Here is a 12,004-nt window from a genome sequence, read left to right on the forward strand (position 1 = left end):
CCTCCGTGTCCGTGCACGCCGGGTGTGTTTCACCAGACCTAACAGCGAGGAGACCCAGTGAGAGCTCCTGCGTCTGCATCCCTCAATCCCTGGGTTGCCTCCCGCAGTGGCTTTCTGTGTTTAGTTCCCACGTTGGGCGGTACGTAGAGGTTGATGACTCACATCTCCGTCACTCCCAGCACAGACACGGATCGCTGCGCGCCCGACTCTGTGCTCAAGCTCCCGTCGCCTCAGCACTATCGGGACGTCGATCTTGTCCCCTGTTCTGACTCGCGCCCAGTGTTCCGGTCTGTTTCTGGTGATCCCCTCGAACGGGGCAACGGGGGACACCCGCACTAACGCTTCCGTGCTCCCATAACTGGTTCTGGGCTAGTGGAAGATGCCGGGCGGGTCCCTCTCTCTCCATGACCCGTGGATGACATCGCACTGTCCTCGGCTTCCAACACGGCAGATGAGAACTCCAGGCCTTGCTGAGGTTTCCTGTCTCGAAGCAACATGCTCTTTCTGTCGGCAAGGGCCTAACGCTCCCCACCCTGGTGCCCCACCCACCCACAAGGCTTCAGGGTTTCATGGGTTTGTGAGGGTACGGGGAAGGGTGCGGGGAAGGACAGACAGAGGCTCCCGTGAACAGCGTGGGCGACGGCGACCCGAGGCCTCTGACCCCCTGTTGTGCCCTCAAGGCCTCCTGAGGTCTCGGTCAATGATGTGTTACTGGATGGAACACAGCCCCCCACATGCGTGCACGTTTGCCCCTGGCTGCTTTCGCAGAGTAACAGCAGAGGCGAGAGGGGAGACGGGGCCCCCGAGGTGAAGTGACCTCCCTGGCCTCTGTGACCGCAGAGCGCGGGCCTCCTTCCCGTGCTGGGTACCAGAGGGCCTCCTGGATGGAGGCGAGTGGGGCAGCCGGAGAGGGGGCCTCCCAAGGGGCAGGGGCGCCAGGAGCTCCGCCCACCTCCCGTCTTCCACAGGACCCCAAGTCAGATCACCCTCCACACGGTGTGGACAGCAGGCCGCCTCCCCTGGCCCACACCGTGCCAGGCCCCGCTAAATCCAGGGACTGCCCCCCTCCCCCGGAGAGCTGACCCCAGGGCTGGCTGGGACACGCACCACCTCCCACTCCCCGGGGCCTGACCATGACGTCTAGGGCATCAGGTGCTCGGATGGCCAACCCCTCCCCCACGAGGTGGGACCCCCCAGGGAAGGGAGAAGGGAGACAGGACAGGGTTGCCTGCGGAGAACCCCCCGCGGCATGGCCTTGCTCACTGCGATCGGGGCTGGGACATCAAGGGGTGCAGTTTGCAGGCCTGTGCCTGGCCGGGGGTCGCCCTGCAGGGATGGGCCTCAGGGACACATCGACCCGGCCTTTGTAGTGTTGACAACAGGCGTGACCCCTGGCCTGGCCCCTGGGGACACCTCCTCCCACAGGAGTCCTGCCCAGCCCAGCTCCAGGAAAGAGGATCCGCAGACACACAAACGTGGGACACTGGCTCGTGACCGGTGCCCTCAGACCACAGGCCCCTGTCCCCTCTCTCTTTCAGGCTTTGGTCCTGTTTTCAAATCATCGGCAACAAGGCTTCCCGTGCTTTTAGCATCTCCTTTGGAAGCCCCAGCAGGTGGGGAACAGACGCCTCAGGAAGTGCAGTGTGGGTACGGCAGCGCCTCGGGGCCTCCTGCTGACCCGTCTCCCCCCACCCCAGCACCCGCAGGGTGTGCTGGCCTCCCCCTCCCCATCGCCCCCCTCCCAGCACCCACAGGGTATCCTGGCCTCCCCCTGCCCATCCCCCGCCTCACTTCCAAGTGGGCTTTCCAGGATCTGAATAGGAGGGCCCGGAAGCAGGGTCTGCACATGCACAAACCCAGGGTGCCCTCTCAAATCTGGGGTGCACGACCTCATGAGCGGAGCCCCCGGGAGATGGTGGAGGACCAGGGCTCCCACAGGCGGGGGTGCAGCAGGCTCCAGGAAGTGGTGCAGGCACCTGGGAGGCTGAGGCAGTGGGCTCTGGGTGCTGGTGGGCGAGGGCCCCCCAGGTCGGCCTGGCTCGGGGTGGTCTATAGGGGCGCCCTCGGGGGCCAGGGGCTCAGTGCGGCCGCCTGCAGGGGAGCCCCCGACCCAGGGCAGTGGGGTCCTCCCTTAGCGACAGGCCAGCCCAGCTCCCGCAGGACAGCCAGACCCGGGAGGGAATGAAAGAGGACGCAGAGGTGGGCGGCCTGCACCCCCCTGTGCTGAGCCGCGGGGAGGCGGTGGTGAGGGGTGGGGGTGCGGGAGGAGGGGGTGCGGGAGGAGGGGGGCTGCTCCGCCCCGACCACCCCCCCCCCCCCCCCCCGCCCAGTGGGCCCGGCCGCGGCCTCGAGCAAGCGCTGACCCACATTTGCACCGCGCCGGGCGGAAAGTAGGCCACGGGAGGCTGAGGGAGGCTGAGCCAGGCCGCGGCTCACAGTTTCCGGGCGGGGCGGGCCGCAGGGGGGCGGGGGGGGGGGGGCTCCCCGCGCAGGAGGAGCAGGGCCTGCGGGAAGCGCTGCGCGGGCCTGGGCTGCTCCCGCTGCGGGGCTCCCTGGGGCCGCGCGACCCGAGGGCACCCCTCCGCCCACCACCCCGACACCCCTGGCCCTGGGTGCCCCGGCCGCCGGCTGCGTGAGGGAGGGGGAGGCGCGGCGGGTGGGCGGCAGCCTGGCCGCCGCGCCCCTGACTCAGAGCCTGGCCGCAGCTCCAGCCCGGGCGCCCGCGGGTCACGGGGCGGGTGACGTCAGCGGGAGCCCCGCGGGCGGGGAAACTGAGGCCGGGGGGCGTGGCCGCCCAGGGTCGGGCCGCGGGGAGCCAGGGAGGAGCCCGCTGAGAACCTGCCCGCCCCCCTGCCCCCCCCCCCGCCCCTCACCCCCCCACCCCCGCACTGGGCTCCGCTGGCCCCTGGGAGCCTGGGGCCGGGAAGGGGACCCCCGCGGTGCGAGGTCCGGGGCGGGGGGGGCGGGGCTGTGCCGAGCGGCCCCCCAGCGCCTCCCCCGCGCGCCCCGATCCACGCCCCGAGTCGCCCCGTGCGGCCTGGGGGCTCCCGCCGCCCCGACAGACAGTCCCTGCGGCCTTCGGGGCCCGCCCCGCCCGGGGTCCCGGGAGAGGAGGCCCCTCGTGTGCGTGCGCGTGTGCGTGTGCGCCCCGGGCCGCCGGCCTCTCCCGCCCACGGGTGGCACGTCCACGGCCGCGGGGCTCCCTGACCCGGGGTCAGGACCGGGCCTCCCGAGCTCCGCAGCCACCGCCCTCGGGGTGTGGGGCCCCTTCCCTCCCGCGGCCCCGGGGCCCCGGAACCACCTCCACGCAGCCCCCCGGGGACCAGCCGCCGCGCCGGGAGGAGCGCAGGCCGCGCAGGTCACGCCCAGCCATGCACGGCCACGCGGGCGACACAGGCCACGCAGGACACGCAGGTGAGCGCAGGCCACGGACAGGTCACGCTAGGCGCCGGCCCAGCCCCGGCCCCCAGCGCCGCCCGGCCGCCTCCCACGCTCCGTGGGCCGCGGGGCCGCTCTGCTGTGCTCGTCCGAGCGCGGGCGGCCGGTGGCGTGGGGGGTCCAGCAGGCGGGGTGGGGCGGGCTCCGGAGGCTTGCGGGTCTCCCAGCACGGCCGGCACTGGGGACCCCCCCACCCCCACCCCCGCACTGGGGCCGCCCCCCCGCCCCCACCCCCGCACTGGGGCCGCCCCCCCCACCCCCCCCGCACTGGGGCCGCCCCCCCACCCCACCCCCCCGCACTGGGGCCCCCCCCCGCTGCTGCTGCAGAGCCCAATGCCGCCCCCCCCCCCCCCCCCGCGGCTCTCAGGGGACTTGCCTCTGTGTCCTGAGGCCCTTGGGTCCCGCGGTCACAGGGACGGCAGGGGCCGCACTGCCCACCCCCCGCTCTGCCTGCAGGCGAGGCCCGGGGACCCCCACCCGGAGCATCTGCTGACTACGGGTTGGGGCCCCTCCCCGCAATCCCTGCTGCCCCGTTGGCCGCAGCAGCCGCGGGTCCAGGAGGCTCCCCGGGCCCCCTGCACGTGGGCGTGGACTGGGCCCGGCCCCTCCGTGGTCCTGCCCCCCTGGGGCTCCCGTCCTGCCACCTGCCAGGTCCTTTTGCAAGCGTGTCGCCCGTGGCCTACTTTCTGATGAAAGCTGAACAATTAAAATAATCCAATGTGGCAATTCTGGAAGTCGCGCTCCACCCAGATGCGGCGAGTGGCGGCATCCAGTGCCACACAGCGGGGCGCCCTGCGGTGCGGACCCTGGGCCTCCCCCTCCCGCAGGAGCGCCCCCGCGGCGTTGGCTCGGCCCTCTAGGCCCTGGGACTACGGTGGCGGCGTGTCCCACGTGTGCACTTCCCTTCCAGGTTTTGGGTTCCGGCAGGTGCGCCCACTGTTACCACGGCCTCGGGCAACCGCAACTTCACGAAGTGTGGGGAGTTTCCAGCTGTCACCTAGGGCCAAGGCTTGTCCCCTGGGTCAGCTCTGCCTCAGGCAAGTGCAGAGGGTCACGGGTGGAGTCTTCCCAGAAACCACCCCACATCTCATAGGAACGCTGTTAGGAAAGGGCCCCATCCAGGGCTGACGGGCGGGTGGTTGGCCCCAGGGCACAGGCTGCTCATCCCCAGGCTAGGACAGGGCAAGGCATGGGGACGGCTCAGGCCACTCCCCGCAACAGGCGAAGACACGGGGAAAGTGGGTCCCAGTGCCCCGCTGGCGTAGCCACCGTGGACAACAGGGTGGAGGCTCCTTGAAATATCAAGTGCAGAGCCACCACGCGTGGGTGGACAACCCCAAAGATGGCAATGCAGGTGCTCAAAGGGATGTCTGCACACCCGTGTTCACAGCAGCACGACTGACAGCTCGAGGGTGAAGCCACCGGGTGTCCGTGGGCGGTGCGCGCGTGCAGCGTGGCCTTAGCCTGGGATGGGACGACGTCCTGCCCCCGCCCTCCGCATGGTGAGCCCCGGGGACGCTGCGCCTGCCTGGGACAGATCTGCTGGGAGGGGCGCGAACGGGCACTGCGGTTCAGACCCGCAGTGTGGGTGCGTCTGGCAGGTGGCCGTGACGACCATGCAGCAATGCCATGGGTGTCACCCCTGAGCTGCGCCCTTATAAATGGCCAACGCTGTCAACACACACACCCTGTGGCTCCCTGTCCTCACCACGGTTCCGCCAATTTTCCCGGTCACAGCAAGACACGGGAGACCGTGGGTGCGTTTCCAGGGCGCTGGGAAGGGCCTGCTGCCGCTTCCGCCGCTTGGTCGCCGCCCTCGAGGGGAGCTTCTCAGGGGAGCCCCCTGCTACCCCAGGTGCACAGAGGCCACGGCCCCCAGCGGAGGTCGACCTTAGGGCCCCAAGGTCCCACCCCGCAGCTCCGCCCTGCGGCCTCCTGGGGAGAGGGGGCCTGGGCGTGTGGCTGGCGCGGTGCGGGGAGGCTGGCCCACTGGCCCCTGTCCTTGGGGGGTCACGGCGGGCCGCAAAGCCGCACCAGGACCCAGGCCCCGCGGGCCATCGAGGCCCCACGCAGCAGCGGTGCCCGCAGGGGTGAGGGGCGTGGGTGGGGCCAGCAGCCGGGCCTGAAGTCACCCTGGAAGCTCGCGGGCCAAGGGCCGCACCCGGCGGGGACAGCCCCCGAGGCTACGTTAGAGCTTCCCTGTGCGGCTTGACTGAAAACAGCGCCGTGACAAGACGGGGCGCCACCGGCTGCGGGGGCCACCACCCGAGATGCCCCTGAGGCCGACGGGGAGGGGCTTGGCCGCGGGCGGGACGTGTGTGCCAGCCGGGCGTCTGGCGGTGGCCTGGCCGCGGGGACCGTGGGCTGGGCGGCCAGGGGAGCAGACAAAGTGGGCCTGTGCGCCCGCGGCCACCCCAGCGCCACGCCCGCGCCTGCGGAGGCCCTGAAAGAGCCCTTGTTCCAGCGGAGCTGCGGCCCAGGCACCCTCGGGCGCACCCTGGGCGGGGAGTGCGGGCTGCCGCCCACGGGCAGGGGGTGAGGACGTGGACCCCCCCACGCCCCCGACGGGCCTCCGGACCCACGCAGCCCCGGCCGGGTGAGCCCACAAAACCCGCCCCCACACCAGGTGGAAAGGACGGCACAGCCGCCGCAGCCACCCACGGCCACCCACCACCACCCTCGGCCACCCTGCACTCCCTGCCAACGCGAGCTGGAGTGGGCACACATGGGGTGGCATCGGGACACGGGGTGCTTGCTGCAGCCATTCACAGTTGGGGGGGCCCAAAAGGGCTGGGGGCTTGGGTGTAGACAGCAGTGCTCTGTATTGGGGCATGGGGGGTCTACAGAGGGCACAGGGGTACAGGGAGGGAGGGGGTGCAGGGAGGTGGGGTGCAGATGGGGAAGTGGAGGTGCAGGGAGGGAGGTGGGGGTGCAGACAGGGAGGGGATCCAGGGAGGTGGGCGTACAGGCAGGGAGCAGGTGCAGGGAGGTGGGGGTGCAGTGAGGTGGGCATACAGGCAGGGAGCGGGTGCAGGGAGGTGGGGGTGCAGACAGGGAGGGGGTGCAGGGGAGGTGGAGGTGCAGGGAGGTGGGGGTGCGGAGGCCTGAGTGGCAGCCACAACCTGAGCCCTGAGAACTGACTGGGCAAGAAGTGACCTGGAGGGACCCGGGAATTCGGAACCAAGCTAGCACCCCGCGTGAACTATCCTGCCTGCGCAGCCCCTCGGCCGCCTGCGGGGCGCCCCCCGCCCCCGCCCCGAGCGCCTGGGGGTTCTCACCCGCGGCTAGCGCACCGATGGCTCCCGTTGGCGAGGGGCGCTGCCCAAACAGGACGAATGCTCTGTCTACGGAAACGTGCTTCTGAAAGCAGAGGTGGCAAGACCCTGCACCCTGGTTTCCAGGGCAAGAGTGGGGAGCAGGGGATCCGCAGCTGAGCCGACCCCTCCTGGCCACGGGGCCCTGCCCCCACCTCTGCACCTGTCGAGTGCCCTCGGCCGTGCTCCCCTGGCAGCCCGTCGCCCGGGCACCCTGGAGTCCAGGGGCTTCCCACGTGGGTGTGGGGCTGCCGGGACAGGAGAACCCCGTAAAATGGGCAAGCCTGAGGCCACCACCGCCGCCACCGGACTGTGCGCCACCTGGACGCGGCCCCGGGCCCATCTCCTGCTTTGTGTCCGCGGAAAGGGGCCACGGCGTGTCAGGGAGAGCGGGCGCAGGTGCCCGGCGTCCCCCCACAACGCCAGGCAGCCCGAGGGCAGGGACGTGGAACCAGGCCGCTCTCTCGCTCGCGCAGCCTTTCTCTTTGAAAAATATAGTTGGTTTCCGTGAAACGCGCTGTTTACGTTAACGCGTTTTCATCCTTGAGCAACTTACTACGCCTTCTGCCTTCCGAGCGTTTCTGTTGTGGTTTCAAATAAGGGAGGTTTGGGCGGCTCTAACCCACACGCAGCAAGCTCGTGGGGCTCCTGTGGACTTGGAACAGGGGGGTCCCCGAAAGCAGAGTTTGAAAGCCCTGACCTAGGACCTGTGTGCAGCCTGCTTTCCGTGAACCGCGGCTTAGGTCATTTGTTTGCATTCTATTCGCGTCGGTTCTATTTATTCCGCCGCCGCCACTGGAATGTCAGGCGCGGCCAGAACTCCCAGGCTCTCTGCTTAGCTTGAGGCCTCTGGCGCTTCGGCCCGGCTCCCCGCTCCCAGGCCCGACCCGGGTTCTGGAAGCGTCTTCCCGACGGCGCAGCGAGGGCCGTCGCCAGCCCGGCCTCCTCCTGCGCGCGCTGCCCCCCGCGGCCGCCTGTGCCCAAGGGCCTGCGGCTCCCCGAGGCCCCGGGAGGCCCTGGCCCCCCGCGTGGACGGCGGCTCCTGCGCCCCGTGGGCCGCGCGGCCGACAGCCGGGCCTGCCGGGGAGCCCCGCGACCCGGGCGTGCCCCACGGGGCGAGCGAGCGGGACCCACGTCTGGGCAGGAACGCGGCCCTCGGGGCCCACCGTGGCGGGGCGGACCCCGGCGCTCCCGGCCCTCCCGCCTCCGCCCGACCGCGGGGCCAGCACCTCCAGGGAGACACGGGGGGGGGGGGGGCCGGGAGAGCCCGAGGGCGGGGACGCGGGAGGGGAAGACAAAGAAAGGGGTGCGGCAAGTGGCAGGCGCCCGAGGGAGGAGCGTGACCTCAGCGCCAGAGACGCATCTGCTCGGCGGCGCCGGAGCCAGAGCCAGGCGCGCAGCCCCGGGAGCCCCCGCCCTGCCTCCCCGGCCCGCGCTCTCCGCGGCCGCCCGTCCGTGCGTCCCGGGCCCTGGGCCGGCCGGTGCTCTGCGCCCCGCGGGGACCCTCCGCGGCCCGGCCGCCAGCCCTCCCGCCGCCGCTGCTCGGTGAGTGCCGCGCCCGTCCCCGCACCGAGGGGGGAGGCCTGCGCTCGCGCCGGGCACCCCCCCGCCCAGGCTCCCGGACCGGAGGGCAGCGCCGAGCTGCGGCCCCGGGGTGCGCCCGGGCACGGCTCCCACACGAGGCCGCCGCCGGGCTCCAAATCCCCGAGGGGCTTGGAATCCAGCCCGAGCCTGACCCGGCTTTGCTTTCCGGGATGGGGCTCCGCTGGGCCGAGGGGGGCAGTGAGAAGGGAGCAGGGGTGCGGGGTGCGGAGGGGCAGCGCTCCGGGCCAGCTGGTGGTGTTCTCTCCGCGATCCCAGGTCATGGGAGCCCCGGGGCAGGCCACCGCCCGCGGCAGGGCCCTGTGGGCGCTGCTCCTGACCGCGCTGGGCTCCGCCGCGGGGCGGCCGCGGGGGGCAGAGTCCGTGTGCACCGCCCGGCCCCTGGCCCGCTACAGCATCACCTTCACGGGCAAGTGGAGCCAGACGGCCTTCCCCAAGCAGTACCCCCTGTTCCGGCCGCCCGCGCAGTGGTCCTCCCTCCTGGGTAAGCCCCCGCCGCCCGCCCTGCAGGGGGACACTCTCCTGAGCTACCTCAGCGCCACAAATACCTGCGGGCACCTCCTGCTGGGCTCGGGGAATGCCCGGGGTGCGGGGGTGCTGGGGGGTGGATGCTGGTGACCCTGGGGAGGGTGTGGGGGGAGCAGGGCGGCTGTCCTCGGGCCGTGCCCTAGGGTGCAGGGGTGCAGTGGGGGTCTTGGACGCTGGTGACCCTGGGGGGGCGCAGGGAGTGGGGGGAGCAGGGCAGGTGTCCTCGGGCCATGCCCTGGGGCGCGGGGCGGGGGTGGCTGGACGCAGGTGACCCAGGGGAGGGCGGGTGCCCGGCCGCTCACCCCCGCACCCCCAGGGGCGGCGCACAGCTCCGACTACAGCCTGTGGAGGAAGAACCAGTACGTCAGCGACGGGCTGCGGGACTTCGCGGAGCGCGGCGAGGCCTGGGCCCTGATGCGGGAGATGGAGGCGGCGGCCGAGAAGCTGCAGAGCGTGCACGAGGTGTTCTCGGCGCCCGCGGTGGCCAGCGGCACCGGCCAGACGTCGGCGGAGCTCGAGGCCCACTCCCGGCACTCGCTGGTGAGCCGCGGCGGGCGGGGGGGGGGGGGGGTGGCCGCCGCCTCCTGCTGAGCACTGCCCCCCCCCCAGGTGTCCTTCGTGGTCCGCATCGTCCCCAGCCCAGACTGGTTCGTGGGCGTGGACAGCCTGGACCTGTGTGACGGGGACCGCTGGAGGGAGCAGGTGGCCGTGGACCTGTACCCCTACGACGCTGGCACGGACAGCGGCTTTACCTTCTCGTCCCCCAACTTCGCCACCATCCCGCAGGACACGGTGACCGAGGTGAGCGCCCTGCCGGCTCCGGGCCGTCCAGCAGGTGGCGCCCGGCCGGCGCGCAGCCCGTTCCCGCTGCACAGAAGCCGGGTGTGCGGCGGGTCAGGGTGGGGGTGGGGGGGTGCGGGTGGGAGTGAGGTGGCCCCCCCCGCACGAGCACCCCGCTCTGGCTGTGCCGACACCCCGCTCTCCCCACAGATAACCTCCTCCTCTCCCAGCCACCCGGCAAACTCCTTCTACTACCCCCGGCTGAAGTCCCTGCCCCCCATCGCCAGAGTGACCCTGGTGCGGCTCCGGCAGCACCCCCGGACCTTCGTCCTGCCCGCCCCGGACCCAGTGGGCGGGGGCAATGAGATCCTGGACAGCCTCTCAGGTGAGCCCAGGCCCACCCCGCTGGCGGGAGCGCCTGCGGGGAGGACCTGCGGGAGCACATAGGGGAGCACCCGTGGGAACACCTGCAGGGAGCACCTGCGGGAGCACTTCAGGGGAACACCCGGGGAGCACCTGGGGGAGCACCTCCGGGAGGATCTGCGGGAGCCTGGCCCGACTCCCGTGAGCCTGGGGCCCGCGCGGATTCCTGGGAGGCCCTGGCGTCCCGCTAGCTGCGCGGGGGTAGAGACACCACTCAGGTTCGCGGGGCCCACGGGGGCCGTGACAGGGCGGCTGCGGACTGCCCCGCACGCGGAGGCCCTCACGTCACCCTTAGAGGAATCCTCAATGGCGAGCGGCCACCGCGCGGAGACAGAACGACCTGGGGGGGCCGGTGTGACGCGGCGCAGCGGGGGGGGAGGGGCAGGCGGCTGGTGGCGTCACGCGGGGACGGGCCGTGCCACGGGCTGTCGCGCATCCAGGGGCTCCACGCGCTCAGCACGAGGCGCGGTCCCGCGGGCGCCGAGCGTGGCGCAGGGCACGGGGCCCCTGGGGGCTGGGGCTCGGGACCGAGCCGCTCCTCTTGCCCGGCGTCCCCGGCGTCCCCGGCGTGGAGGCGCCGGCTCGGGAGCCCCGCCCGGAGGGCCTCGTGGCCGAGCTCGCCGACGGCTGTGTCCCGCCCCCAGGCCCCGAGACGCCGCTGGACTGCGAGGTGTCGCTGTGGTCGCCCTGGGGGCTGTGCGGGGGTCCGTGCGGGCAGCTGGGGGCCAAGAGCAGGACGCGCTACGTGCGCGTGCAACCCGCCAACCAGGGCGCCGCGTGCCCGGAGCTGCAGGAGGACGCCGACTGCGTCCCCGACAACTGCGTCTGACGCCCCCGCGGCTTCGGCCCCGCCCGCCCGGCGCCTCCTCCCAGAAGCTTCCCTCCGGGCGGGGTCCGGCTCCGCTCCCCGGGGGGCTCGGCCCAGCGCATCCCCGCGGCCCCGCTGCTCGGAGCCGACGCGCACGGACGCCCGGCACGCGGTGCCCCAGGGCCGCCTGCGGAGACCCCGAGCGGACCTGCCCCCGCGCCCCGGGCGACTCGCCCACAGCCCCGCCCGCCCTCGGGCCCAGACCCCCCCCCCCCGGGGCGCGGAGAGGGGCGGACGCCCGCCGCCTGTGGCCGCCTCCCTACGTGAATAAAGACCGATTCCTGAGCTCGGGCCCTCGTGTCGCGTTGCCTGCGAGGGCGCTGGGCAGGGCGCGGCCGGAGGAGGGGACCCCCCCCAGCCCAGCGGCGGCCCCCGCAGCTCGTCGGCGCCCAGCGTCCTGCGCAGGCCGCGGCCCCACCGACAGGCCCCACGGCTCCCGGGTCAGCCCCCTGGGCCCTCGTTTGAGCTCACGGTCGGGCCTTGCGCAGCAGTTCGGATCCCACGGGGGTCCCCCAGCCTCGGGCCGCGCTGGTCCCTCAGGGGACGACCAGAAGACGGGAAAGCCTCTTCCTGGGGACCCTTCCAGAACATTCTTCCTCTGCTCGGACATGTGCGGCATCAGATCCAGCAACTGTCTATCTCCCCCATCCTGTCCACTCTGCTTCCCTCTCCCCTCCCCCTCCTATCCAACACCGCCCTTCCCCCCTCCCCCTCCCTCCCCCCTCTTGGTCCTGTCCACTGTCCCCCTGATGCTCCTGCTGATTCTGAGCCACTGCGCTTCCACGCAGAGACCCCTCTCGCCTCTGCGTCTCTTTCTCAAGATCACACCTCCCCAACCCCCTCCCACTCACTCTGTCAGGGGCCCTCGTGGATCCCACATGCTCAGACCTGGGCCGCTAGACCGTCGCCACCCGCAGGAGCAGCCTGGGCAGGACACCGCTCCCAGCCTTGCACACACTCGGCGCCATCCCTCTGAATTTTCTCCCATCTTGTCCCCGACTCAGTCATTCTCAGCAGCCAACGTCTGCCTCTCGTACCTCAGGAAGTTCTC

At 72.3% G+C, this 12,004-nt stretch overlaps 1 protein-coding gene and 1 long non-coding RNA gene across 2 annotated transcripts; both read left to right on the plus strand.

Moving 5' to 3' along the window:
- Positions 1–3,179: 3,179 nt before the first annotated feature.
- On the plus strand, positions 3,180–5,944 carry LOC144291419 (uncharacterized). Its single transcript, XR_013358677.1, has 3 exons — positions 3,180–3,414; positions 4,349–4,475; positions 4,832–5,944. It is a non-coding gene; the product is annotated as an uncharacterized LOC144291419 (long non-coding RNA).
- Positions 5,945–7,889: 1,945 nt separating this feature from the next.
- On the plus strand, positions 7,890–11,238 carry SPON2 (spondin 2). Its single transcript, XM_077881603.1, has 6 exons — positions 7,890–8,297; positions 8,613–8,838; positions 9,199–9,422; positions 9,492–9,683; positions 9,873–10,047; positions 10,730–11,238. Exons 2-6 carry the CDS (start codon positions 8,616–8,618, stop codon positions 10,912–10,914), a joined length of 999 nt encoding a protein of 332 aa, XP_077737729.1. The 5' UTR covers positions 7,890–8,297; positions 8,613–8,615; the 3' UTR covers positions 10,915–11,238.
- Positions 11,239–12,004: the final 766 nt, after the last annotated feature.

This window comes from Canis aureus, chromosome 2 (assembly GCF_053574225.1).
Source record: "Canis aureus isolate CA01 chromosome 2, VMU_Caureus_v.1.0, whole genome shotgun sequence".
Classification (NCBI taxonomy): Eukaryota; Metazoa; Chordata; class Mammalia; order Carnivora; family Canidae; genus Canis; species Canis aureus.